Below are 26,541 nucleotides of genomic sequence, written 5' to 3'. Positions count from 1 at the left end.
CCCTTCCGGGGTGGGAGACATCCCCTTTGACCCTCCTCCCGGCCTCTCTGCTGGCTAGAGCCGCCATCGCACTCCAGCCAATCCGCGCTCAGGACGCACGCAGCCGGCCAGAAAGCGGAAGTGGGCCTTCGGGGGCGGGGGCGGGGGCGGGGGCGGGGGCGGGGGCGGCGCTTTGCGGCACGTGACCAGCGGCCGGCTCCTGGCGAATCACCGCGCGCCCCTCCCCTCCCCGTCCTCTCGCGGAAGCTGCGTTCTCGCGAGACGCGGAGCGGACGGGGCGGTAAACACTCGTCGAGTCCGACTCGCCCCCCGCCGCCGCCCCGCCGCCCGCGCTCCCCGCGCTTCCCCCGCGGAGCCGTCGGAGGACGAGGCCTGAGGCGGGCGCGCCGCCGGGCCGAGGCGCGCCACGCGACACGCGCCACGCGACGGTGAGAGGCCCGCCGCGGGCTCCAGGCCCCGGGCTCCCGCTCCCGCCGGCCCCAGCCCGCGCGGCCGCTAGGCCCGAGGGCTGCGGCCTACTTGCCGCGCGCGGGGCCGGGCCGGGCCGGGCCAACGGAGGGGACGGGCGGCCTCGGCGCGGAGGTGGCGTTGAGGGGCGGCGCGGCCGGGCGGGCGCTCTGCCTCCTCCAGGCGCGAGGCGGTGCGTGGGGGCGGCGATCGGGGGCGGCGGCCGCGCTGCGGGCCTGCCGGTTTCTGGGCCTCTCGCTTCCTGGCCGCCCCCGGAGCGAGCGGGGGCCGGAGTGGATGTGCCCTGGCCCGATCTCGAGCCACAGCAGTGGAACGGGGAGGGCCCGGGAGGCCGTCGCGGCCATCCGCCAGCTCCGGGCAGCCAGCCCGCCCGCGGAATCATTCGCCCGCAGTTATCGTGTCTCCAGAGTCTTTCCTTTCTCTCCGTTGTGCTCTCCGCAGTGTGGGAGAGCCTGCAACCTCCCTGGGCCATGGCTCCATCGCCTTACTGCTCAGATTTTAAAATATGCATTTGTTCAATTTATTAATTTAAAGCTTTTCTATCCCGTCTTTCACTGTGTTTCAGGGTGGTAATGCAATAAAAGACAATAAAGTACAGCTTCAAAATATACATTAAATAAAACCCTGTCTTAAAATACTATTAACATTTAAAATAATGGGAAAATGAAAAGGGTTTGGCCTGGTGCTAAAATGAAAAAGGTGTCGGCACCAGGTACACCTCTCTGGGGAGTGTATTCCATAGCCAAGGCACCACTGCAGAGAAGGCCTTTCTCTAACTAGCCACTCTTCTGATCACCTTCAAAGAAGGCTCTTGAAGAAGGACCCCTTCCCTCCAGATCTTAGGGGCTGGGCAGGTATGTACGGAAGGAGGGGCTCCTTCAGAGATCCAGGTCCTGGGCTGTTTAGGGCATTATAAGTCATCACCAGCACTTGAAAGCACTGGTGTTAATGTGTGTGTATCTGCTGGTCCCTGTTAGCCACCTGACTGCTCTATTCTGAACCAGTTGAAGGTCCTCAAGAACCAGTTTGATATTCTTCCTGTGTACAGGGAGATGGTCACCCTGACCTGCCTTTGGACTGACCACCTCTGCCATGGCGGATTAGGCTGCCAGGGCTACTCATCCTGATGGCCATGTGAACCCTCCAGCATCAGAGGAAGTATGCCTGGATGTGCCAGTTGCTGGGGAACATGGGCAGCAAGGCGTTTCTGTAGTAGTATTCTGCCTGCGCGTTTCCTCTGGGCAGCGCATTGGCCACCACATGGCCAGAATGCTGAGCTGGATAGAACTGGGGTCTGATCCACTGCAGCTTTTCTTAAGTCCGTGTGGTACCTTCTGGATACTTCAGATTTCAAACTGTCTTGAGCCCATGGTGCCTGGGAATGATTGGAACCATTGTCTAAAACATTTGGATGTACCAGGTTGGAGGAAGCCAGGAGCTGATGCATGGCTTGGATGATAATGCTTCCCACCACAAAAAAATCCCAAAGTGATTAACCCACATACATGCAGCCCTGGAGTCCATGGTACATCTGGTAAGATGTAACAGGAGAAAAACACAGCCCCCCAAATAGAAAACAAAATCAGCACAGCAGTACAAATTTAAAAAACCCCATAAAATAGTACAATATGGAAAGAGTTTCTCCTCAAACACAAAATCTCCCCCTGGTCACCGCAGACAAGGGGCACGGAATGTGCAGGGTTGGAGGAGACTGCAGCAAACTCAGCTGTGTGAAGTGGGCCATTCCGCCTTTCCCTAGCCTGGCAGAGTCTCGTGGCTCACCCTGGAGAGCACTTTTGTCTGGGGCTTCTTGCGCTTTCCCTGCTGCTGCTGCTGCTGCTTCCTGCATTTTTCCCAGGCAGCTTTGGCCCGCTTCTGTAGTTTGATGCCAGGCTGTGTGGGAGACATTTTGGACTGACCGTTTGCTGTCAAAGGACTAAAGGTCTGTGGCTTGGTCGTGACAGGGCTGGCTGCCATGTGCTGACACCCACCGACCTTGGGGGCTCCAAGAGGGGATTAGGTGCTTTAGCAATGGCTACTAGTCATGATAGATTCGAGGAATCGCTGGACAGTGTGCATGTGTCAAACAGTCTTGTTAATGCTGTGGGCTTCCTGTTGGCATCTGATTGGTCACTGTGGGGAACAGGATACAAGCCTTTGCTCTGATGCTGCTGTTGTGATGATTTTAATGCCTAAAATTACTAGAAGAACTGGACGTTACTGGAAAAACTCGACATAACACAGGCCCTGCCGTCAGGCTTGGAATCTAAAAGGTAGGGCGCTGGGTTTTAGAGTGAGCAGGGAGGATTATATTACTCCTGAGAAATAGCTGCAGGATTTGCAGTGCTGCCTAAAGGTGAAATTTCTTAAGAAAATACCTTATTTGGAGAAATCTAAATAAAAACAAGCGCATGCTCCTTTGATAGAGGTGGTACCATTTTTTGGCAAATGCTCTGAAGTGAAGGCCAGTGTCGTCTAGAGAGCCAGCCCTGCCCTGAGACCCCTGGGTGGGTCCTCCCCCACATTCCAGTGCATGTTTCTGATATGGGAACAACAGTTGTGATTGATCCATCTTGTTTGTGAGGAACTGCATGCTCAGAGCCTTACTCTGCACGCTCCCTTTTTTGTTTGGGGTCTGCATACCTCTCTTCTCCCAGGCTCCCCATGAACAAGCATGTGGCTTTTATTATTTTAACAAGCTGCTTCTTTCTTCAGGATAAAGGAGCATTGCCAAAATGTCTGACAGTGAGGACAGCAACTTCTCTGAAGATGAAAGCGAGCGCAGCAGTGAAGCGGAGGAAGCCGAGGAGAATGAGGTGAGGCTGTGGAACGGAGATGTGCCTCCCCTGACTGACTCGTGTGGCCTGCCTGCCTCAGCACAGTGTGTCTCTGGACTGAGGACTCCCTGGTTTGGGTGGGCAGATTTTTCCATACGCAGTGGGTTTGTATCCCGTCCTTCCGCTGTTTCTCTTCAAGGGGGCTTGTAGTCCTGTCCGTTGACCTCGCCCTGTGCCTGATGGGTCGACTCTGGTTCTGCCTGGCCTCCCAAGAGCAAAAAGAGCCCTGCTGTATCAGCCAAAAGGCCTTGCCTAGTGCTCTGTCCACACACGGGCCGGCCAGAAGCCCCAAGCAGGACATAAAAGCAGCTGCCCCGCCCACGCAGGTTCCCTGAGTGACGAATGTCGCACAGCCGCCTTCCAGGCCGTGCTGATGCCGCGGTCTCTGTGTGGGGAGGACTTTGAATTAGTCCCTTTGGGGTGGTCAGAGCAGCACCTGCCGAGATTTTAGGCTGACAGGATCGTGGTCCTCCAGGGGTTAATAGGTCCAGATGGTGTCAAGAGGGCAACGACGGGGGGTGGGGGGAGTGCTGTTTCAGCTGGACTAGCTGGTTGGTTGAACACATAAATTATCCAGGCAGGACCATACCTGAGTCAAAAATGAATGTTCTCCCTTGATAACCATGTAGGCCGAAGAGCGTGTCAGTGTTGTAGGCAGCGAGAAAGAAGAAGTGGAAGAAGAGGAGGAGGAGGAGGAGGAGGAAGAATATGATGAGGAGGAGGAGGAGGAGGATGACGATCGTCCTGCCAAGAAACCCAGACACGGAGGCTTTATTTTGGATGAAGCTGGTAAAAAGCCTTCTCTTGCCTCCTCAACTCTTCTTCTGGATGGGCGTTTCAAAGTGTGCAGAGAGAAACAACACTTTTAGCTCCAGGTTTGGCCCCTGCTTACCCTGTGGACCTTGTTCCTCCCTTTTCTCTTTCCTCCAGATGTGGATGATGAGTATGAAGATGAAGATCAGTGGGAGGATGGTGCAGAGGACATCCTGGAGAAAGGTAAGACTAACCCTTTCCATGTAGATAACTGGGATTCAGAGCAACCCAGCATGCCTCAGCAGCTCAAAGCAAGGACGTGCAGGGTTTAGCTTCCCACAGAAGTCTTCAGCAGAGCTCCTCTTGTTCAGATGGGCCATTCCCAACTAGAGTTTGAGTTCTTAAACATTTGCATTCTCCTATGCCATCTTAGAGATCCAAGAAAATACATCCTTTAAACAATGCTGTATTTCATGGACACAATTATCTTTAGGATATTTCTTTTGTTCCTGGCTGTAAGCCAAGCCCCTAAAATGGGAAGGCTTTTGAAATTCGACTACATTTTTAAAACTTTTTTCCTCTTCAGAACAGGAAAAACTTTTTCCCAGTTAAAAAACCCCTGATTGAAACGTGCACTGTTGCTGTCAAACATTTAAACCAGTCACACTGTTTTCTGAGAGTTTTGGCCTGTGTCCACATGCCGCAATTGCAAAAGACCCACTGATTGGAGAGGTGGACAAGGATCCATTTCCTCCTCCAGCCGTTGAGCAGAGAGGCACGTGCCCCTTGAGGCTGGCTGCACCGAGGCCGACCCTGCCAGCGCTCCCTGCCTGGGCCCATGGCTTCTGTCCTGCGTATCCGTGCATTTCATTCGCTTCTGCTTGGTTGTGCCACATCTTAATTTTGTTCCTTCCGCTTTTCTGTTCCCCATTCACCCCCACCCTCTGGTTGGTTTTGATGGTATTATTTGGCTCATACTGTCCGCCCTCCCACCACCACCTCATCATGAGCAGAAGAACTTGAAGGTAAGAACGGTTTTTGTTTTTATCCTCTTCATTCCAGCTCCTTCCTCTTCACCGGCTGCCTGCCTTCTCTGCTTCTTCTTGGCTGAGTGGGGCTCTGTCAGTGGGGCTGGGGGCTGGTAGTGCCCTGGAAACTTTGCTCGGTTGCTTCAGGTTCGTGGGGGTGTACACATGACATAAAGGTTCTGTCACCTGCAGCAGAGCTGCCTGGCCCAGGTCCCCCTCCTTCAGCTATGCAGCGCTTTCCGGGGCCCGACAGTGGAGCGCTCTCCTGAGGTAGATTCTTTTGGAGATGGATCTGCGGTGGCGGATCAAGGATTGCGCCATTTGAGGCCACTTTCCTGACCAGGGCAGAAGTGCAGGTCCTCTCTGCAGCCAGCCCTAGTAGACACGCCCCCGAAGAGATTCGGACCAGCCCTTCAAGCTTCCCTTGTGCATCTACTGCACTTTACGTGTGCCACAGAACCCGGCCTCCTTCCTGAGAAGCCGCCTACGAGGGCTGTTCCTGAAGGGAGGGGAGCCAAGAGCACGTGGCTTGCCCGAAGCCCCCACTCCATTCCTGTCAGGGTTCTGAGGCTGGATGGCCTGGTTCCCTCTTGTAGCGACTACACTGGTGGAGCAGTTCCTCCAATAACTAAATTCCCCTTTTTCCTGTGATCTGTTTGGTCCCTGTGAGTCCTCAGTCCTCAGGTTTCTCTCAGCTGCTCCAAATGGTTGGCTCATGCTCTCAGGTGGTTGTTGGAGCGATTTTCTGGCCTTGTCTTTCCTGGGGCTCCCCTTCATGTCCGAGGCCGGCCCTCCTGGAGGTGGCAAAGCTGCACCACTGTCAGCCGCACTTGGAGGTTCACGCGCCTGGTTGCTGCTTCGTATAAAAACTAGGCCTGCGGGTAGAAAATGAAGTGGTCAGGGAGACACATTTTGGCCATGTGGCCTCCCTTAGCCTGCGCGCCTGCTCTGCTCCAGGAATCGGCGGGATACGGAGGGCCATGCAGTGTCCACTTGCAGCTGAAGCGAACGGCCGTGGCACACGCTCCCCACCGCCACGCAAAACGTATCTCCCCCGGTGCCCCTTTTCTCAGGAGATGGCTGTTGAGGACCCAGGCGGAAGAGGCCGCCGTGCCAGGAGCGCCTCGCACGTGGCAGAGGCTGGCCTGCCGGGGTGACAGCAAGCCCCCCTCCCTGGAACCTTCCGGGTTCCTTCCTTTTCTGTGGTCTTGGTCAGCGAGTGCGCTCGCGTCTCCCGGAGCAGCAGGATGTTCTGACTGGCCAGCGCGTCAGGCCCAGAGAGCGGTTTGCAGCTCCCGCTCAAGCCCAGCCCTTGTTTGCCCGCGTCTCCCGCCTGCTCCCTTCCCTGCCACCGCTGCCCACCCTCGCAAACGCCTGTCTCTTCTCCTAGCGTCCAACATCGACAATGTGGTTTTGGATGAGGATCATTCCGGGGCGCGGAGGCTGCAGAACTTGTGGAGGTAATACGAGGAGCGCGGGGACGGCACAGGCCGCTTGCAGGACGGGATGCGCTTTTACAATTTCTGCCTCGTATGATCCTCGTTTCCCTGTAGATTGGATAGCAGTAGGAGAGAGAGGAGTAGTGTTTAGAACCTCGCACGGTGGTCTTTGTGTCTCCTCCAGCCCCCATCCGGAAATGAAATTCTGCCTGACAGAAACTCCCCTTCTCCCCGAATGGTGGTCCTGCTGTTACATGAACTAGCAAGCTTAGGTTTGCTTAGAACACCCGCTCCCGTTGGGGGGCAGCCTCCGCCCACGCCAGCAGCGCCAGCGCAGCATGGGAAAGCGGGCCTTTTGTCCAGCGGGCACTTCTGCCGTGCCTCATTCAGTTGGCACCCTCCTGCGTCAGTGGCGGCGTCTGCCACAGTGACCCCGCTGAGGCAATTCTCCCAACAGGGAGGACAAAAACGGCCTTCCCTAGCCCTGCGTTTGTGATCCAAGAGGACTAGGGGCAGAGCAGAAGCCCTGGGGATCCAGTGAGCCGATCGGTTGGTAGCCCGTCCTCAGGTGCCGAAGATCAGTCCCCAGACGCGGTGAACTGCCCATCGCGAGCTACCTGGCGGCTGATCCCAAGGCCTCGCATCCACACGTGCAGAGCGCATCAGAAGCTGCGAGCCTCTGCTCAGGAATTCTTAGAGTACCGGGCAAAATTGAGCAGTATCACCAAGCTGTTCCCTGTTCCCCCCCATGCCCCACACAGGGACCAACGAGAGGAGGAACTGGGCGAGTATTACATGAAGAAGTATGCCAAGTCCTCGGTGGGGGAGACGTAAGTATGACGCCCCCCCCAACCCCAGTGGGTGGCTCGTGGGGCCTCCTTTTCGGTGTCTCATTGGCCAGCTTCTTGCTGGGTTGTCTTCTGCCCCAAGGACTCAGCTCCCCCCTCTTGCTTTTTAGGGTGTACGGTGGCTCCGACGAGCTCTCTGACGACATCACGCAGCAGCAGCTGTTGCCGGGAGTCAAGTAAGCCCCCCGCGTGTCCCAGGCATGCCGCTTGGTCTGAGCGGGAGCCCCCTTGTGGGACTGACAGGGCAAGGACCTCGGGGGAACGTGGGGTCCGGGAGTGGGACGGCGGCCGCGGGGCTCGGCTAAGATGCCCCCGTCCCGACGTGAGAGAAGCCGTGGCACTAACCTGGCTGCAGCGAACTTACGTCGTCCTGTTTGTTCTCCCCCCACCCAGGGACCCCAACCTGTGGACTGTGAAATGCAAGGTGAGTCTCTGCTTCAGAAAACCCGGACCTTGACCGGGCTGCTTGGCGGCAGAGTCACCTGGGCTCCGTCAGTTGCCCCCCTGCAGCACTGCTCATTCTGACGCTCCTCTCGTCTCCTGCCCTGCCCCATCCCGGCCTCCAGATCGGAGAGGAACGCGCAACGGCCATTGCCCTGATGAGGAAGTTCATCGCCTATCAGTTCACTGACACGGTGAGTTGGGTGGAAAGTGGGGAAGACTGTGACGTTTGCATCTTTCTTCAACTCAGAATTAGGTCCCAAAGATACGGGAAGCCAGTTTTGCTGCCTCACTAAGAAGTAGCACTTATGTAAAGTAGTTGGGCTCCATTACATAACAAATCCTGCCTTGAGCGGGCTTGAATTCTGAATCCTGCATTTAAATCTGTTTGCATGCCTTTCTGGTTTTACGTATCTTCTGTCCTGGTGACTGCTTTGTATATTCAGCCGTGCTTCTGCAGTCCCAGCCCTCATTTTTTCTGTGAGACGTTTGACTGTCTTTCTAGCATTTGCAATCATGCCAAGTAGTACTTCATGGGGTTTTGGGGCCCATCTTCTGAACTCGTGATGTGTGGAAAGCCGCTTTTATTTAAACAATGAAACAGAGAGTATCAAACGCTGCCTTCCGCATACAGTATCCCAGGGCAAACCTTTCCTACACTCCTGTAACATCACAGCCCTACTTGCGGGGGATTTTGAAAGTAGCCCGGGTGCAAAAAATCGTATGTGCCCAGGTCCCCCCCCCCCCCGCCCCGGGGAGAGAGAGCAGTGGCTGAGAGGAGAATGCCCCTGCATGAGGTGCCGCTGCATCCTTCGCAGGCCAGGAGACGTCCCCGTCCGTCACTCCTGTGGTCGGGGGGCAGCACAGTGGAGCTGGCTGGGCCCATGCATTCTTTGGCTCACTTACTCCCTTGAAGCAGCGGTAACCGCACCAAGTGTCGCCGCAGAGCCCTTTTCTGTGTCCCGAGGGCTCCCGCGCTGCTCTGGCGCGTGCCCAGGGTGCCTTGGGCCCTCAGCTCACGCGCCTCTTCCTGCCCCCCTCCTCGTGTCAAATTCCGCAGCCCTTGCAGATCAAGTCGGTGGTGGCCCCCGAGCACGTGAAAGGCTACATCTACGTGGAGGCTTACAAGCAGACTCATGTGAAGCAGGCCATCGAAGGGGTGGGCAACCTCCGGATGGGATACTGGAACCAGCAGATGGTGCCCATCAAGGAGATGACGGACGTGTTGAAGGTGGTGAAGGAGGTGACCAACCTGAAGCCCAAGTCCTGGGTCCGCCTCAAGCGGGGGATTTACAAGGACGACATCGCTCAGGTAGGCCGGCCTGGCCAGCTCTTGGTGCCGCTGAGCATCCAGTTTAGCAGAACACACCCGCACGGTGTGGAGTCTTGAGGCAGCCACGGTGGCAAGAAGCCTTTGGGGTCTGTCCTTGTTTCTTCTCTGGGGCCTTTTCTGCAGACCATGCAGGGTAGGAAAAATGGCAGAGTTAAGTGAGCAAAGCTGGACAGGTCCTCCCCCGCCCTTTGCCGGGGGCGTTTGGGGGCAAAACTCTTCTTCCCAGCCAGACAAGCTTCTTAATGAGAAAAGGTTTCTAGCATGCAGCTTGCCCAGCGCTGTTTCACTGTTTTGGTGCCCTCTAGGTGGCTGGGCTGATTGGGGATAATGGGAGCCGGAGGCCAGCGGGCTGGGGAAGGCCGGTCTGCTGGGTGGTTCCCGCGCTGTCAGCTCGTGGGATCGCGGGGTCTGGATTGTGGGTGAGCCTGCCTCTCGCCTGACCCGCCAGTGGCCACATCCGCCCTGCTCGGTGACGTTTTCCGCTACTTCCTTTCTCTTCAGGTGGACTACGTGGAGCCAAGCCAGAACCAGATCTCCCTCAAGATGATTCCGCGCATTGATTTTGACCGCATCAAAGCCCGCATGAGTCTGGTATGCTGGCTGAGCTCGCAGGAGCAGTCCTTCAGCGAGCAAAGAGAGACCCTCTCTCAGGCTTCCCAGGGTCTCTGCTTCGCATTCACTGGCTGATTGCCCCCTCCTAGATTCCCCTGGCTAGGGCTGTCTCCCAGGACTACAACTCCCATCATCTCCTGTTCATGTGTCCCTGCTAGCTAGAGATGATGGGAGGTTGTATCTTTTAAGTGTTTATATCCTGCCTTTTTCCCGAGGGAGTGCATAGCAACTGCGTTCATAAAATCAACGAAAAAATTACCCACAGCAGTAGAATTATTTACAATACAACAAGTGTATCTCCTAAAAATACCAAATCCAGCAAGCCGGGCTCCGAGTGGTTCTGTAAATAAAAAGGTCTTTGACTTCCATTTGAAAAGGTTCTAGCGCAGCACGTCTGGAGCCCTAGCAGCTCCTGGGAAAGGAGGGAGGGTTCCGCTTTAACCCGTTTGTGTGTTCAACGCCGGAGCAGCCGCTGTTCTGCTGGCTCCTTTTCGTGGCCAAGTTCCAGGATGCTCCTGAGATGGAGGCCTCCCAAGGCCTCCCTCACAGGGCAGTTCCTGGGGGGTTTGTGAGGGTTGTGCTGGCCATGCAGTGCGGCGCCCGGCTCCTGTGGCAACGCTGCCCCTTCTTCCCCCGCAGAAAGACTGGTTTGCAAAACGGAAGAAGTTCAAGCGTCCCCCGCAGCGCCTCTTCGATGCCGAGAAGATCAGGTGAGGGTCTCGGGAAGGGTGGGGACAGTGGGCGCCCACGGCCCCGGTGGTGGTGTCTGGAGGTTGGGGCTGAAGAGGGACGCGGGGTGGACCAGCCGAGCAAGTTGCAGGATTGGGGAACTGGCGGAAGACCACCCTCTCCAGCACCGGCTTCTCGTGACGCTGCTGCCGAGGCCTGGGGATCGTGTCCGCTGCTGCCGCAGGCGCAGCCCGTTCTGAGTCCTGTCTCGGCCACGGCTCCCTTCCAGGAACCTGGCTCAGCCGCTCCGTTGCCCCTCTTCGATTCCAGGTCTTTGGGTGGTGACGTGGCCTCCGACGGGGATTTCCTCATCTTTGAAGGGAATCGCTACAGCCGGAAAGGGTTCCTCTTCAAGAGCTTTGCGATGTCTGCTGTGGTGAGGATCGGGGCCTTGTGGGGCCGGGATATGGAGGAGGACTCTGGGAGGATTCTTTATTCAGGTCCTTGGTCTAGAGGAAGAAGGGGCGGGTGGCCGGCGTGCTCCAGGGCATCGAGGCAGGGAGCTCCCTCCCGCTGCCTCTGGCTGTTGTAGGGCACCTTGAGTGGCCTCCTTTCTTGGAGAAAGTCATCCCAGCCGTAGAATTAGCTGTAGCAGCGGAAGCGGCAGGAGGTGTGGCGTTCAAGGTCCAGGCCTCTGGGGGGCAACCCGGCAGGTGTGGAGGTGCAGCCAGGCCAGGTACTGACGAGGCGTGGCATGCCAAAGCCGAAGGCAGAGCCAGGGGCGGGGGCGGGCCGGAGAGCAGGCGGCGGGAGGCAGAGGCGGGAGGCGAGGCCGGAAGGAGGCCGGGGAGCACAGGGCAGCCGCCACAAGGCCGGATGGCGGAGGCGAACCTGAGCGGGGCGGGCAGTCCGGCTGCGTCACATGACTGCGCTGGTCCGGCCCGGTCCTGGTGGGGCCCTGCGGGTCTCCCGCTGGTGCTCGTCAGGCTTGGTGTGGACGGGGCCCGCCCTCGTCCCCAGCCTTCTTTGGTCAGCCCTGTGTCCTTTCCCTTTCCGTCCCCCGATTGCCATTCCTGGGCATCAGATCACGGAAGGAGTGAAGCCCACTCTCTCTGAGCTGGAGAAGTTTGAAGACCAGCCGGAAGGCATCGACCTGGAGGTGGTGACCGAAAGCACAGGTGCGGCGACGGTGGCGGCCTGGGCTCGCCCCACCTTCCTGGTTGCCCTCTCCCTCTGCTGGCGCCAGGCCTCCCGGCCACGGCGCTCCTGGCCAAGAGGGCCTGGGCGGACCTGCCCGGGCCTGCCTTTCACTCCAGAGGACCAGTGAGACCTGCCACGTTCTGCCACCTCCTGCGGGTTGCCGTGCCCCTTTTGCCCACGCAAGGACTTTGCGGGGGTTGCGCGCTTCACCCCTCGTCTTGTGGCTTCCAGGGAAGGAACGCGAGCACAACTTCCAGCCTGGGGACAATGTGGAGGTGTGTGAAGGGGAGCTGATCAACCTGCAGGGCAAGATCCTGAGCGTGGACGGTAACAAGATCACCATCATGCCGAAGCACGAAGACCTCAAGGTACGGGCTTCCAGCCCTCCCCCCCTCCCTCAGGCGATGTGGCGTCGAGTGCGCAAAGCTGTACGCAAGCCGCTGCACGCTTTGAAAGCTGGCTCACTGTTCCCTTGTGCACGATCAAGAGCTTTCCTCCTCGTGAGTGAGCCTGAGTCTTGCCTGTTTCCGTCATGGTGTCTCAGAGCGCTCCCTCGGCCCGCTGCGGGGGCTGGTGAGGGGCAGTGCAGGCAGCCGGTGCCCTTGGGCGAGCGGCCTCCGCCCGCTGCGACCTGCCCCCCCGTCACCTCCCCCCGCTTGCCTTGGCCACCCAGGACATGCTGGAGTTCCCGGCCCAGGAGCTGCGCAAGTACTTCAAAATGGGGGACCACGTGAAGGTGATCGCTGGGCGCTTCGAGGGCGACACGGGCCTGATCGTGCGCGTGGAGGAGAACTTCGTCATCCTCTTCTCCGACCTCACGATGCACGAGGTGAGTGGCAGAGCAGAGCTTGCGTGCTCTTGCGTGGAGGCGTATCCACCAGCCCATGCAGCCTGCTGTGACATGAAGCCCCGCGTTTGAATTACGGTTACGTGGAGCATTTGGTGGTCTGACCGTTTCAGGAACTGAGAGGGAGCTGCTTCCTTAAGTCTCTGGGGAGTGGAGAAGCTTCCAGTAGCCAGGGCTGTGCTGAGACTCCAGGATCCATGTGCCCCTGTGCCTCCTGCAGGCCTGTGGCCCCTCCTTTGTCTCTGGTTCCAAGTCAGGATTTCTTCTGGGTTGGTCCATACTCTTGTCCCATGTGCTGTAAAAACTCTGCACCAGAGCACTGCTCAGTTAGCTGGCTGGCATCAACGATGGGGCTGCGGCGTCCTTCCAGCCATTTGGCATCATGTATCTCCCGCTTCTGGTCTTTTGCCACTTGGGGCTCGGAGCGGTGCCTTGCCTACTCCTCGGGAGCAGGAAACCCTACAGAGCCACCACCAGGCAATGCTGGTGAAGTATGTTCTCAAGCATATTTTCACACGCATGAGGGCTAGAAACTTTAGAAACAATAAAAGATTCCCGGTTGAATTTTGTCTCCCATGCCCAATTATGTAGCTTTTCTGTAGTCCTGTGGAACTACATTGTGTATACATTATCCGGATTTGTATTGAGGTTTTAAAATCCCTTCTATAATTTAGTGTTCAGCCCCGCTGCTCTGAACTCCTTTTGATCAAGGTCTTTGGTCTACCTCAGCCTTCTCCAGCCTGTTGCTCCTTGGTGGCTCTGCCTCATGCCACCCATCCCAGGCCTCGGGGCACCTCCCCTCCCTGCAAGCCCCAGTCCTCCCTAACATCCTCCTTTCTTTCCCAGGTCAAAAATCCAGCAATTCTCAGGGGTCGGGTTGTGGGGAATGCCTTATGAATGCAGCTAGCGCTTGCCAATAGGGCAGGTTTATAAATAACTATAAACTTACAATAAACTTTGCAAGAGTTGATTACATACTTTGGGATGTCAGTGTTTGCAAATGAAGATACAGACGGTGCTGCAGCTGCTGCCCTTCAAAGCGGAGCCAGCTTGCTGTCCCGATTTTCCGACTTGGGGCTTGTTTATGTAGGGCGCCCAGTTTACCATCTGAAGGTCACATCTCCTCTCCCCCCCTCCCCACTCCCGCAGCTCAAAGTCCTCCCCCGGGACCTCCAGCTCTGCTCGGAGACGGCCTCTGGCGTGGACGTGGGTGGGCAACACGAGTGGGGAGAGCTGGTACAGCTGGACCCCCAGAAGGTTGGAGTCATCGTCCGCCTGGAGCGGGAGACTTTCCAGGTGAGTCTGCCCTGCTCCGTTGCTCCGTGGCTGTTGGTGCCGTTTGCTGCGCACATCCGTGGTGGGTTGGCTCACGTCGTCCGTTGCCTGTCTCTTTTTTTCTGGTTGCGTATTCCCAGGTCTAAAAATAGGGGTCCTTACGGCCGGAAGCCAGAGTGCCTGCTTGAGGTCACTCGGCAGCAGTGCAGAGGCGAAGAATGCAGGGCTGGACTCCGCAGATCCGGGTTCAAGGCCCACTCAGCCATGGAGCCCACTGGGTGTCTTTGAGCCAGTCACAGCCCCTCGGCCCAGCCCTACCTCACAGGGGGGTTGTTGCGGGAACAAGGCCGACAGGAGAGTTGCGTGAGAGCAGCCTCTCGCTTCCCGCAGGTCCTCAACATGCACGGGAAAGTGGTGACCGTCAGGCACCAGGCGGTGAACCGGAAGAAGGACAACCGGTTTGCCGTGGCCCTCGACTCGGAGCAGAACAACATCCACGTGAAGGACATCGTGAAAGTCATCGACGGGCCGCACTCGGTGAGGAGGGGCAGCCCGGCCAGGGCGCAGCCACCACGGGCTCAGCTCCCCACCGGGCCTCCCGCCCACCCTCTTGGGCACGGCTGGGCCAGGTCTGGAGCGCGGCGCCCGCGGCTCTGGCCTCCAGCGCGAGCCGTTGCCTCGGCCCTCATTGCCGCCAGTTGAACACCTGCAAGGACCTGCTCGGTTTTGTTTAAGGCAGGGCTGGTTCCTGCTGCTTTTTGGCCAGCATCCAGCCGGGCTGCTGGGCCTCTGTGCCATCGCTAGCATAGCAGCATTTTCAGGGTCAGGTCTAACCGTGCAGGAGGCGCCCGTGGCCCCAGTGGCACTGTTTCTGCGTGGTTCCGGCGCATTCCAGCAGTGCCACCCCCAGGAAGGGCCGGTCTGTTTCACCTTGGTGACTCGGAACACCTCTTGCCCCTGTCCCTTCTTCCAGGGCCGGGAAGGCGAGATCCGTCACCTGTACAGGGGCTCCGCTTTCCTGCATTGCAAGAAGCTGGTAGAGAACGGGGGCATGTTTGTGTGCAAGACTCGCCATTTGGTCCTGGCCGGAGGCTCGAAGGTACGGCGGGCTCTCTCTCGGCTTGTGGAATGGCGGTGGGCGTGTTGCTGCCCTCACAGCTGGGCCGGATCCAGCCTCTGGCCTGAGTGGGAGCAGCCGCCGTGCGCGTGTCCCCTGGGCTGCCCAGGGGCGCTGGCTGGGGCGGCTTACTGGGGAGCTCCTTTCTTGCAGCCGCGGGACGTCAAGGACTTCACCATTGGCGACGCGCCACCCATGAGCCCGCGCATCAACAGTCCCATGCACCCCAGTGCGGGAGGTGAGCCAGCGGACTCGGGCACGCCTGCTTTCCCCCCTGGCCGCGGCACAGCAGTGCCAGGGAAAGGCACCGAGGCCTCTCGCGGCAGAGGGCACCTGGGACCCCTCCCTGCTGGCGCACACGGCCCCCTGCTGGGTCCCGTGGCCTTCCTTGCCACGGAACGTGCCCAGCCGCTGTCTCCAGGGCACGTGGCCCAGCCGGGCCGGCAGCTGTCCCAGGCCTGGAGCCAGAAGGGCCTTCCCCAGCCCGAGGGCTGCTTAGCTGGGGAGGCGAAGGATTGAAACGGGGCCCTTCTGTGACGGAGGCGTGTGCCTGGCGGGATCGCCCTGCATGATGCGCTCCCCCTCTCCAGACCAGATGGGCGGCTTCGGCGGCGGCGGAATGAGCCACGGTCGTGGGCGCAGGGACAACGACCTTATCGGGCAAACCGTGCGGATTTCCCAAGGGCCCTACAAAGGTGAGCCCCCCCCCCCTTGATGGCACGAACGCTCCCCGGGTGTCCCCTTCTTCCCTTTCGCCCTTCCGGCGGAGTGCAGCCAGCCGGGATCGCGTGGAATCCTTGCTGCGCTCCCAGGCACTCTACGAGTGCTTTGGTGATCTTTGATGCCAGCTGGGGAAAGGATGGAGCCCGGGCGGGACGTCCCGCAGTCTGGTCCTGGCTTTGGGAAGGAGGCTGGGTAACCGCAAAGGGCCGGGGCCTCGGGACTGCTGGTGAGGCTGGAGTCCCAGGGCCTTGCTCTCCAGAACATTGGCCGAGATGAAATAGGGTAGCCGCCCCCTCCCGCCCAGTCTTGAATTCAAGGCTGCTTGCAGCCCGGCTGGCTGTTCCTGGCTTTGGTGGTGTGGAGCCCGACAGCAGTCGTCCTGTGGGGCCCAAATGCTAGCAGTCCCCTGGCATGAAACGTGCCGCTTCCCAAGTCACCACCCGCAGGATAATAATCCTGGGCGTCCTCGTTCGGAGCACTGAGAATCCGCACGAATGAAGAAGCGGCTTCTTCGGCCTGGGGCGGAACGGCCTGTCCCCCTGGGTATTTGTCCCCAGCCAGCCGTGCCCCCTCTTCCAGGTTACATCGGGGTGGTGAAGGATGCCACGGAGTCCACCGCCCGCGTGGAGCTGCACTCCACCTGCCAGACCATCTCGGTGGACCGGCAGCGCCTCACCACAGTGTAAGAGCGGGGCAGGCTCAGGCATCCGCGTGGGGTGGGGGGCTCCGGGCACGCTCGCGCTGGGCGTGCCTGTGAAACCGCTCGCTTTCAGCAGCGGGGTTCCCCTGGTGCTGTTGAGCTGGCGTGGAATCCTCTCTGGCAGAGGGAGCAGAGCAGGGCGGGAGAGGAGGACGAGCCAGCTTCTGTTCCGGTCAAATCAACCGTTTTTCTTCCTTTGCTAGTGGCTCAAGAAGACCAGGCGGCATGACCACCTACGAGCGGACCCCCATGTACGGCTCCCAGACCCCCATGTACGGCTCAGGATCGCGCACGCCCATGTACGGCTCCCAGACGCCGCTGCATGATGGTGAGTGGCCGGCGGAGGGCAGGCGCCCTCTTCTCTTCCCCGTGGAGGGAGGGGGCGGGACCCCAGGGTCTAAGGGAAGAGGGAGCTGGGGGGGGTTCCTTGCTTTCCAGCCCCCGAGCAGGAGAGGGCGCAGCAGTGCATGCATGCGTGCAGGCAAGGAGAAGCTGCAGCAATTGACCTCACGCTTCCTCTTGACCATCTCATTTGACAGTTATCATTTTAATTATATTTTGAAGCCAAAATGTCTTAAGTGTGGGAAAGTTGACTGACGCAGACAGGTGCCTCTCTGTATTTAGCTTGCATCCCTCTAGTTTTCCTTTGTCAGATTTCTTGCCCTGGTTTGTGCACAGGGACAATTTTAAGCACAAGGATAACAGGAGGGGAAACCCTTGTCAGCTGCCTGGAATTTGCAGGATTTAGGCAGTGCAGTGTGAGCGTCACGCCCTCCCTCCCTCCCTCCCTCCCTCCCTGGCCTTGGTTGTGAGTGTTAATGGGAAGAGACGTGACGCCTGCCTGCCTGCCTGCCTGTCTTTCAGGCAACCGGACTCCTCACTACGGCTCCCAGACACCGCTGCACGATGGCAGCCGGACGCCTGCGCAGAGTGGAGCATGGGACCCCAGCAACCCCAACACACCCTCCAGGTCAGCAGCGCCGCTCCGGGAACGAAGGGGGGCTGCGGGCGCAAAGCCCCCAGCACCAGCCTGACCGCTTTGTGGGTCTTCGTCCACAGGGCAGAGGAGGAGTTCGACTACGGCTTTGACGACGAGCCCACCCCTTCTCCACAAGGCTATGGCGGAACCCCCAACCCACAGACCCCTGGCTATCCCGACCCGTCTTCCCCGCAGGTCAACCCTCCGTACAACCCTCAGACGCCCGGCACCCCGGCAATGTAAGTGCGCCAGCGATGGGCTGGAGGCGCGTGGGGGCGCTGGTCCGTCCATGCCGACCGCCGGCACCGGCGGCAGCCCTGCGGGGCTTTGAGCAGGAATTCTTCCGGCCCCAGCTGGAGAGGCTGCCGGGGTCCACCCTGGGACCACCAGAGGCGCTGCCACAGAGCGCTGGCTCCCTGGTGGCGGCCCGCCGCTCTGGGCCTCGCAGTCCACACGGAGGAGGGGGCAGAGCAGCGCTCCGTCTGTCGGGATGGGTTGGCAGCAGCGCTGGGGTTCCTTCCAAGCGACAGTGGGAGGGTGACGGCACCGAGCCTTGGCAGAAGCTCGCCTGACAGCAGCCGTCGACGTCGCTTGCTGCCTTCCGAGGCTGCTCCCCCGAACAGTTCCCTGCGCTGCTCTGGGGCTGCCTGAGCCCAGGCCCTGCTCCGGAGCCGCTGTCGGGACTGAGGGGAGGCGTGTGCACGGGCCCCTTCCGGTTCCTCACCGACGGCCCCTCCCCGTGGCAGGTACAACACGGACCAGTTTTCGCCGTATGCGGTCCCATCCCCCCAAGGCTCCTACCAGCCGAGCCCGAGTCCCCAGAGCTTCCATCAGGTGGCACCCAGTCCGGTGGGCTACCAGAACACCCACTCGCCGGCCAGCTACCACCCGACACCGTCGCCAATGGCATACCAGGTACGGCGAGGGAAGAGCCGGGCTTGCCTCCTGCTGCCGTTCCGTTTGTCCGCATCCAGCGTGCAGCTTCTGTGCCCCTGGGTGTCCTAACTAAAAGCTCTGAGAGGTTTGCATTCGAAATACTGGGAAGACCCCCAGAGCCCCTTGCGTCTCTTTTTGCCCCAAGAGACCATTTTCCGACCTCGTGGCTGGGCGTGCTTCAGAATATCAGGGAACTTGGCTTATACCTCATCAGATTCTGGTAGTCTGGTCAGCATGAAAGAAAACTGAGCTTACGGGTGTTTGAGGCACCTGCTTCAACCTAGAAGACTACGAGGCTCATGCCCCCTAGATGAGCGCAGCCTGGCCACGCTCTGGGGAGGAAGGACTTCCGAAGGAGACGCCTCCCGGCCCCCCCACAGAGTAGCCGAAAGGCTCACGCTGCCTCGGCGTGTGGGCGGAGGGGAGGGTTTCCCCTCGCAGAGCCAAGAGGAAAATACCCACTTTCGGCTGAGGAAAAGGAGGAGACAGTCCTTGCCACATACAAGGTCCAAGCTCTGCAGGCTCCATGGAGAGAACGTGGCCCCTGGAATTAGGCCTGGGAAACAGCGAGGGTGCATGTGGATGATGGGATGCAGGGTTGACACATCCCTGGCTGGGGCATTGTGGAGCCAGAGCGTGCTCACGGTGCATTTAGCTGCAGATGAAGGCGGCCGAGTGCTGCGTTTTCCAAAAGCAAGGAGGACGGTCTCGGGGTCTTAAGTACAGCTGAGTTCCAGAAGTTGTCGGTCAGCAGGAGCCTGCGCTTTGCTCGGGGCAGCTGTCCCACTGCTGGCTGGCCGTGCTTCAGGCATCCACTGGGAGGTACTGGAGGTTGCAGAAGCACGGGGAGACACAATCTGGTTTGTCTCTGGCACTTCTCGGCAACGAGCAGCAATCGGTTTGACGTCCTGCCGCACTCGATCCCGTTCTCCCCTTTCCCTGCCAGGCTAGTCCCAGCCCCAGCCCAGTGGGCTACAGTCCGATGACCCCAGGCGCTCCTTCTCCGGGAGGCTACAACCCGCACACCCCGGGCTCGGGCATCGAGCAGAGCTCCAGCGACTGGGTCACCACCGACATCCAGGTCCAAGTGCGTGACACTTACTTGGACAGCCAGGTCGTGGGGCAGACAGGAGTCATCCGCAGCGTGACGGTAAGTGGACGGACACGGACACCGGTTCACATGAGCTGGCTGGGAAGCGGAGGGGAGTGGCGGGACGGGGTGGGAGGGTGGATGGCCGAGATCCCCAGTGTGCAGATGCAGCCAGAGCGGAGGCAGCGTCTTGTCCAGCCGAGGGCCCTCTCCGAGGAAGGCGGCATCGGCTGAGCACCCGTTTCCCAGGCCAGTGGCTCAAGATTAGTCAGGGGGAACCACCCAGGTGGGCTCTTTGCCTGAGGTGTGGCAGACAGTGGTGGGTGGGCACCTTCTTCCCACCAGCACTGTTTCTGTTGGAAGGGTGGGAGCTCCCCAGAGGTACCTCGCACTTCTCCCCTCCCCAGAGATTGTGAGCCCCTTTTGTCCCAAGGGAGCCATTTCCTAGGACTGCAAGCCCCATCAGCCAGAACAGTCAGGTTCTGCTTGAGCCCCAGGACTTGCACAGCCACCGTGCAGCTGCTGCTTTGAAACGTCTGTCAAGAAGACTGGGAAAAACGTGTGTGGCCTCAGCCAGTGCGTGGCAAGCCTTCCAGCCCTGTAGTCTTTTCTGTGCATATGGCGTCTAACTGATCTCGTATCTCATCTAGCCCCACAGCCGTGCAGATGGGAGGGGTGGTAGTTGCCCAAAGCCGCCTGGCATGAGATTGTGGACCTTTTTCACCTGCTGGTCAGGTTTTGCCTCAGGAGGCTGTGAAAGGAGGGTGTGGAGCAAATTTGTATCTGTTGTGTATTATCTCTTGGTTATTTACTCCTCCTCTTCCTCCTGTGACCTGGCAGGGTGGGATGTGCTCAGTCTACCTTAAGGACAGTGAGAAGGTGGTCAGTATTTCCAGTGAACACCTGGAGCCTGTTACCCCAACCAAGAGCAATAAGGTAGGTGAAAAGGAATAGGAAGAGGCATCCTGCACCTCCCCGCTGTTTGCGCAAAAAAATGACACGGCATGGGGAGCACCATCTAGTTGCCAGCTACACTGCTTTTATTGGGAGAAGGTTAGATGTGTTGGACTACAACTCCCAGCATGCCTCAGCTGTTCTGGGAGGTACTACCCCTGGCTTCCCATACAGTGTTACATATAGGGGTGGGCATCTGGTGGTGTCGGGCTTCAAGAAGTGGCTAGCTCCCGGTTGGTGTAGCGGCCTACACCGCGCTCTCCATGCACGCTCCCCATGCAGAAGCTGGCAGCCAGGGTCATACTGCCTCATTGCTGCTGACTGGTTGACTTGCTTCCTTCTCTTTGGCCTCCCTACAACCAGCCAGGAATTACCATGGGGAGCATAACTTGAGCTGAGCTGGCCTGCCCACCCATGCTTGGGCCTGTGGTATTTGGATCCCCCATCACATTTCCAGATCCAGGACCCTGAGCTGGTTCCTTCTTGCAGGTGAAGGTCATCCTGGGAGAAGACAGGGAGGCTACCGGTGTTCTGTTGAGCATCGATGGAGAAGATGGCATTGTCCGCATGGACTTGGAAGAGCAACTCAAGATCCTTAATCTGCGCTTCCTTGGCAAGCTGCTGGAGGCCGAGAGCGATGGAGAATAGTTTGTGCGTGATATGCGTAGCTTTCGTAGCACACTGCCTGCAGACCGCTGCAGAATGTCTCTGTACAGATTTGCTCCCGAGGATATTTTATTTTTGTGTGTGCGTGTCTGCGTGCTGCCTGCTCACTTCCCCAGCCTGGCAGGGGCCTTTACTCTTTTGAGGGTGGAGGACTACCTTGCCATTGAGCATAAACTGACTTCAGCAGAAGACATGCAGGGAATGGAATGCATTCTCTCTCCCTCTGTAGCACCTTATGCCCCCTCCCAGCACCAGAACATCCAGCCTGTAGCTTGTTTTAATAAAACCTTTCCATATACCCCCTCCATAAGTACTGTGTTTGCTCTCAAGAGAGAAACCATCCTGTTCAAGATTTCTGCCTTGCCCCTGGAGCCCGGTGTTTAGTAACCATACACTAAAGATGAGGTCAAATAGCACTGCCCTGCTCCTTGTAAAACCTTTAAGATTAAATACTTTTTCTATGGGAGAGATCCTTCAACTGCCCTGGCCCTGAAGGCCAGGGTCTGCCGGGCATAGAGCCCGCTGCCTCTTGGCGTTCGGTCCTGCTCAAGCGGCAGCTTTGCCTAGCGGGTTTGGCAGCAGCCGGGCCTCTCCGGACACCTGCCTGAAGCGGGATCGGTTGCGATGAGCCGCCCGCCGCGTCCTGAGGGGAGGCACAACCCTGCGCTCCGGGCAGGAGCTGCGACCACGTTCGCGGACGACCCTTCGCGACGGCGCGGCTCCGGGGAGCACGTGCTGCGCGTGTCCCGCCCCTTGACCTCGGCGGCGCCCTATCAGGGCAAGGGCAGGCGCGCCTCACTTCGAGTTCCAGCCAATGGGCGGACTCCTCCCTCTTCGAGTCTCCCACTTACGCGTCGATTCTCCCCATTGGCCGTGGCGGCACCTCCGCTCGAACTTCCCCCTTGGGCAGCCCGCGCCGATGAAATTAAACCGTCAGCCCAGTGGGCGCCCTCTTCCTTTCCTTTCGCTCGTCGCGATTGGCTGAGAGGTGACCGGTGGGCGGGGAAGCCCGACCAACCCTACTTGCGGCTTGGTTAAGGGGGCGTGCACCAGGCTCCCTATTGGAAGGAGGATCTACCAGCCGCGGCGGGTTGGCTCGGGAGAGCCGAGGAAGAAGGAATGGGCGGGCGCTCGTGCCGCCCTGCCTCGTCCCCTGATAGGTTCGGGCCGGCGCGTGCGCCATCCCGGCAAGCGAAGCAAGATGGCCGCTGTCACGGCGGCGGCGCGCGCCTGGTCGGTGGCGGCGCTGACGGGCGGGCTGCGGGCGCTCCACGCCTCCGCCGGCGGCTCCTGCTGCCGGCGGTGGAAGCAGCGCGGAGCCTGGGTCGTGCTGCGGCGCGAGTGCAGCACGGGGGCCTCGCCTCACGCCCCCTCTCCGGCGGCCGCGGCGACGAGCCTGACGGGAGCCGTCCTGAGGGACGCCGTGCGGCAGCAGCAGCAGCAGCAGGTGAGGCGGCGGCGGCCTTGGAAGCGGGAGAGCGGCGGCGGCGGAGACCACGACCCGGGAGGCCGCCTGCGGTCTGGCCTGGGGCCTTTCAAGGCGGTTAAGGGCGAGCAGCTATCGCCCCCGGCCGGCCCTTTGGAGGCCCCAGCCTGTGGGGGAAGGTGTGCTTGGCCGGGGCGGGAACGCTTGGCCTGCCAGAATCTGCTCTGCTCCGCGGCCTCCCGCACTGCTGCCTGTGTTGGCGGGCGCTGGTGGGGACTGCAGACCAAAGCCCCCGGAGTTGCCCGTCCCGCCGCTCGGCCCGCCCTTCCTAGTCTGGCTGGCTGCGACCCCTTGTAAGTGAAGGTGCCAGGGACCACATACCAAATCCTTGAGATGCCATTAAGCGGAAGAGCTGCAGAGTGAACCTGGGACCGTCTTTGCAGATTGCTGCAGCTCAGTTTGTGCAAAGCATGTGCATTTGTTCCCAGGTACAGCTCATGCCCAAGGACGAAGGGGAGAAGGTGTAATGTGAAGCATTTGAAGACTTGCAGATTTGGCATGAGTGTTCTCAGAAATGGTGCATACCGTCCACATCTTTCGTAAATGCTGATATTAGATACATATTTGAAATCTGTCCCAGTTAATTGGTGCTTTTCCTTTCTCTAAGAAATTCTTAAAAGTACAGCTCTATGTATGTTTAGACAGGAGGAAGGTCTGCAACTCCCAGCATGCCCCATGGTTGACTGGGGCATGTTGTGGGTTTTTCCCCCTCTCTAAACTCTAGTTGACTAATTTAATAAGCAAATCAATTGCATGTTGTAGTCCTAATCCGAACGATTATCTGCATGGGCAGACCTTAGTGCTGACATTGAATCAAGTGGTCAGATTCTTTACTTAGTAGGTATCCATAATCAGAAACTACTTGTTTAATTCAGTGTCAGTTTGACTGAAGTACTGAAATGGCTACTCTAACTTTGGCAAACTCTTCCCTTTCCCACTCTCATAACTTTTTCCCTCTCTAGGCAACAGAAGGTGGAGATGGAGAAGGCGCGGATGAGCAGCAAGAGAAGAAAAAACAGAAGGAAAACACTGCATATGCAAAGAAGATGGTGCTCAGGATAGCAGGGCTTATGGGAGCTGGCAGCGGTATAGCGGTTATCTACATCTTTGGTAAGTTTTCTTTGATTCACTGGGAAGAAGCTCTGTGCTGTAAGGTGGTCCCACATCCCATTCAGCATTAGGAAATGAAGTCTGTTCACTGTGCTGAGGCTGTGTTTTCAGAACAACTCCTTGAGGCATTGCTGTCTCCAGGCCTCTGGATGGTGAAAATTCCTGGTACAAGTTACTGTTCTCCAGATGCAGTTTCGAATTTATTTACTGTTTTTCCCATGAGGAACCCAAGACAGTGTACTTAATATTCCTTCTCTCACAACCACCGTTTGAGGTAGAGGTGAAACTGAGCTTCATCCCAGATGACCCAGTGAGCTTTGTGGCCAAAGGGGAACAAAGCGCTCCAGCTGCCATGCCGCACTGGCTGTCCATGAGGCTTGAAGAATGGCGTGAGCTTGGCGGCATTGTATAAACTGGCTGCCAGGACAGGCCTCTGCTGGACAGAGTGGTTAGCCCCACCGTGTCTTCTCTGGCCATGTTTGTGGCTGCTTGGGCTGGCCATGTGATCTTCTCCCTGGGAGGGCTCCCCGAAGGTAAATTCTAGCTGTTATTGCTGCAGGTGGCTTGAATTTGTTTTAGTTACTGTTGGAAGATCCACCAGGGCTTGTGTGTTAAGAAGCCTGTGCCGATCTGTGTGTTTTAGCAACCTTTCCTACTGCAGTGCCTCCCAGATGCTTTGAACTAGAGTCCCCCTATTCCTGAGCATTGGTCATGCTGGCTGGAGTGATGGGAGTTGAAGCCCAGGCATCTGGAGGGCACTGTGTTGTGCTCTGTGCACTGTTCCTCCTTCCACTTTGGAGGGGAACCAGCATGCAGAAAAATCACAGCTTGGAGCAAGCAACAGAGATTTCTTTCTGCATTGTCTCCCTAGGGACAGGGTGGCCCCCGGGGCGGCCTCTGGGCAGGAGGAAGGCCTCTGCAGGGAGTACGAGCCTCCTGGGCCAAAGGTGGACCCTTCACGGGTGGCAGTTCTGTATTAGGCATTTTGTGCAGAAAACCTGTGATGTGCAAAATGTGCGTCTCTGGATAAATGTCTGGAGGTTCTCTTAGTTTAGAATCCCCAGCCTTTATGTGCGTGTGTATCCCCTTGCTTTACAGAGAAGCGTGGTGGCAGCTCTCTGCTGAATTACTCTGTTTCTGCACTTTTGATTCACATTTTCAGGTGGTGTCTCTTCTGGTTGAAATGGGCCAAATCATTTATTGTTATGTTGTGTTCTATGTTTGTACTATCCAATAGTCAAAGCTCTCTGGGCAGTTCACAAAATGGAGGTTAAAACCATCAGTTCATGATAAAATGTAGTATAAAGACCTTACAAGTAAACACTGACAAAATAATACCAAAGTGAAAGCAACAGGAGTGCTGAGATCTGAATATAAATATATTTTGTAAAACTGAAGGACTGAAAGACGGGCAAATCAAAGAACTTGACCTATTTCTGAGAAGATCACAATTTAGACCCCAGACAGGCCCCCCTGAAGAGTGCCACTATTGAAGAGGCTGCTGTCTGCCTCACTTCATTTGATGCTTGGTAGAGGCCCTCTAAAAATGTTGTAAGTGTTTGGGCATGTGTGTAAGGAAGGAGATAACTCCTTGCTTCCCTTTGCCAGTAAGTTTTAAAAAATAGAATTACATTGGCTCCTTGTGGCACAGGACCGTACCAGCAGCTGTGCAATTCTCGGGGTCTTTGTTGCACAGTGTTAACAAACATGACCTTTCTCTCTTGTCTGTTTTTTTGGTGGCAGGTAGTAATTCAGTGGATGAACATGGTGTGAAGGTAAGTCGCTTCTTTCCAGTGTGTTGAGCTTGTTAACTAGCTACCTGCCACTAGGGGCCGCTTTGTGCTTGATGTTGCTGCACAGGTGATGACCGGCTATCACACTTCCCTGCAGCAAAGGCAATGGCGTCGTTTTAATTTGGCCGGTGTCTTCACTGGTAAGTAGGCAGGCAAACCATGGGATACAGTGTGGGGTTAGCATCATGACTCGTGCCGACTCTGTAGGAGGAAAGTAATTTGCAGTCTACACACGTATCCTGGAGGCGTTCCTCTTGCATTTTCTGCAAAGAACTTTATCAGGGTCCCGAGCCTGGGACTCCCCTGTGTACCATCAGTGTTCCGACCATTCTGTTAAAAGTATTTTTATTAATTTTTAATCTAAGATACAACCAAAACAACACTACATCTAAAATAAAGAATGTATAAAATTAAGCATACACTTAAAATAGTTCTTAACCACACCGTGCTCCCCACCACCGGGATCTTAGGGTACATGTTGCACATGGTATTCACTTGTTTTTCCTTTTCTGTCGCCTCGCTTCAAATGTTGCATAGGATACCCCATCCCCCTATCTTTTCTGATTAATACGATTTTTTAAAATTTATTCTTGCTTTTTTATCCCCATTACAAAACTTATTAATCATACCTTGCCATTCTTTTGATTCTTTATGTTGCCTTAATTAGTAACATCATAAATAAAAAACAGTAATCTTAGGCAATATTTTCAGTGTTGAGAACCATAGAATAGCAGAGCTGGAAGGGGTTCGTGAGGCCATCAAGGCCAGCCACCTGCCCAGCACAGGACACTGAGTTAAACCCCCCTGCTGAAGCATTTATCTGCTGCTTTTCATCATGCCTCTGTCCAAAGCTCGCTCTGTCCCTCAGTTCTGTTTCCAAACAAAGTCAACAGGGTTGCAGAGCAGGCAGACGTAACTTGGAGTGTTTTCCGAGCACAGGATATAAACCAGCCTGGACTGATCTCTCCTGTGCCCACTGTGACTCAGCCTGTGGGGAGAAGGCTTGAGCCAAGTTCCCATAGACATTTTGGGGTCCCCCTTGCAGCAGGCACATGTTGCCATGGATGTGTGAATGGGCCCTGCTGATGAGAAGTTGACCTACCTATTGTCCTTTGAAGGGTGGGGAGGGTGCAGGCTGTTTTTGCGAGTGGCGCTGCATATTCATCTGGGCTTCTTTCTCCTTTCCTTTTGGGCTCCTCCATGAGCTTCCTCCATCTGTGGATTTATTCTCATTCTC

At 57.4% G+C, this 26,541-nt stretch overlaps 2 protein-coding genes across 4 annotated transcripts in view; both read left to right on the top strand.

The window, feature by feature from the left end:
• Positions 1-336: 336 nt before the first annotated feature.
• On the top strand, positions 337-21,220 carry SUPT5H (SPT5 homolog, DSIF elongation factor subunit). Of its 3 annotated transcripts, XM_044435463.1 has the most exons (30): positions 337-428; positions 3,184-3,284; positions 3,935-4,094; positions 4,236-4,301; positions 5,072-5,083; positions 6,477-6,546; positions 7,287-7,355; positions 7,484-7,549; positions 7,767-7,797; positions 7,940-8,008; positions 8,875-9,126; positions 9,649-9,738; positions 10,399-10,469; positions 10,759-10,864; positions 11,513-11,606; positions 11,860-11,996; positions 12,302-12,457; positions 13,625-13,771; positions 14,141-14,287; positions 14,724-14,849; positions 15,021-15,105; positions 15,458-15,562; positions 16,170-16,272; positions 16,494-16,618; positions 17,155-17,260; positions 17,350-17,508; positions 18,016-18,184; positions 19,152-19,355; positions 20,136-20,231; positions 20,739-21,220. In XM_044435463.1, exons 2-30 carry the CDS (start codon positions 3,204-3,206, stop codon positions 20,895-20,897), a joined length of 3,261 nt encoding a protein of 1,086 aa, XP_044291398.1. In that variant the 5' UTR covers positions 337-428; positions 3,184-3,203; the 3' UTR covers positions 20,898-21,220. The 3 variants fall into 3 exon arrangements, with proteins under 3 accessions (XP_044291398.1, XP_044291400.1, XP_044291401.1); XM_044435465.1 differs by lacking the exon at positions 5,072-5,083; XM_044435466.1 differs by lacking the exons at positions 337-428; positions 3,935-4,094 and having other exon boundaries at positions 3,223-3,284.
• Positions 21,221-21,539: 319 nt separating this feature from the next.
• The window catches only part of TIMM50 (translocase of inner mitochondrial membrane 50), a 33,593-nt gene continuing 28,591 nt past the window's right edge, over positions 21,540-26,541 (top strand). The window contains exons 1-4 of the mRNA XM_044435443.1: positions 21,540-21,693; positions 22,076-22,362; positions 23,364-23,511; positions 25,255-25,286. Of these exons, the coding sequence (XP_044291378.1) occupies positions 21,540-21,693; positions 22,076-22,362; positions 23,364-23,511; positions 25,255-25,286 (621 nt within the window). The remainder of the gene's footprint in view (positions 21,694-22,075; positions 22,363-23,363; positions 23,512-25,254; positions 25,287-26,541) is intronic.

This window comes from Varanus komodoensis, unplaced genomic scaffold, assembly GCF_004798865.1.
Source record: "Varanus komodoensis strain SLA01 unplaced genomic scaffold, ASM479886v1 scaffold29_3, whole genome shotgun sequence".
NCBI classification, from domain to species: Eukaryota; Metazoa; Chordata; class Lepidosauria; order Squamata; family Varanidae; genus Varanus; species Varanus komodoensis.
Note: the sequence above shows the minus strand (reverse complement) of the source record. Positions and strands in the feature narration are given on the sequence as shown.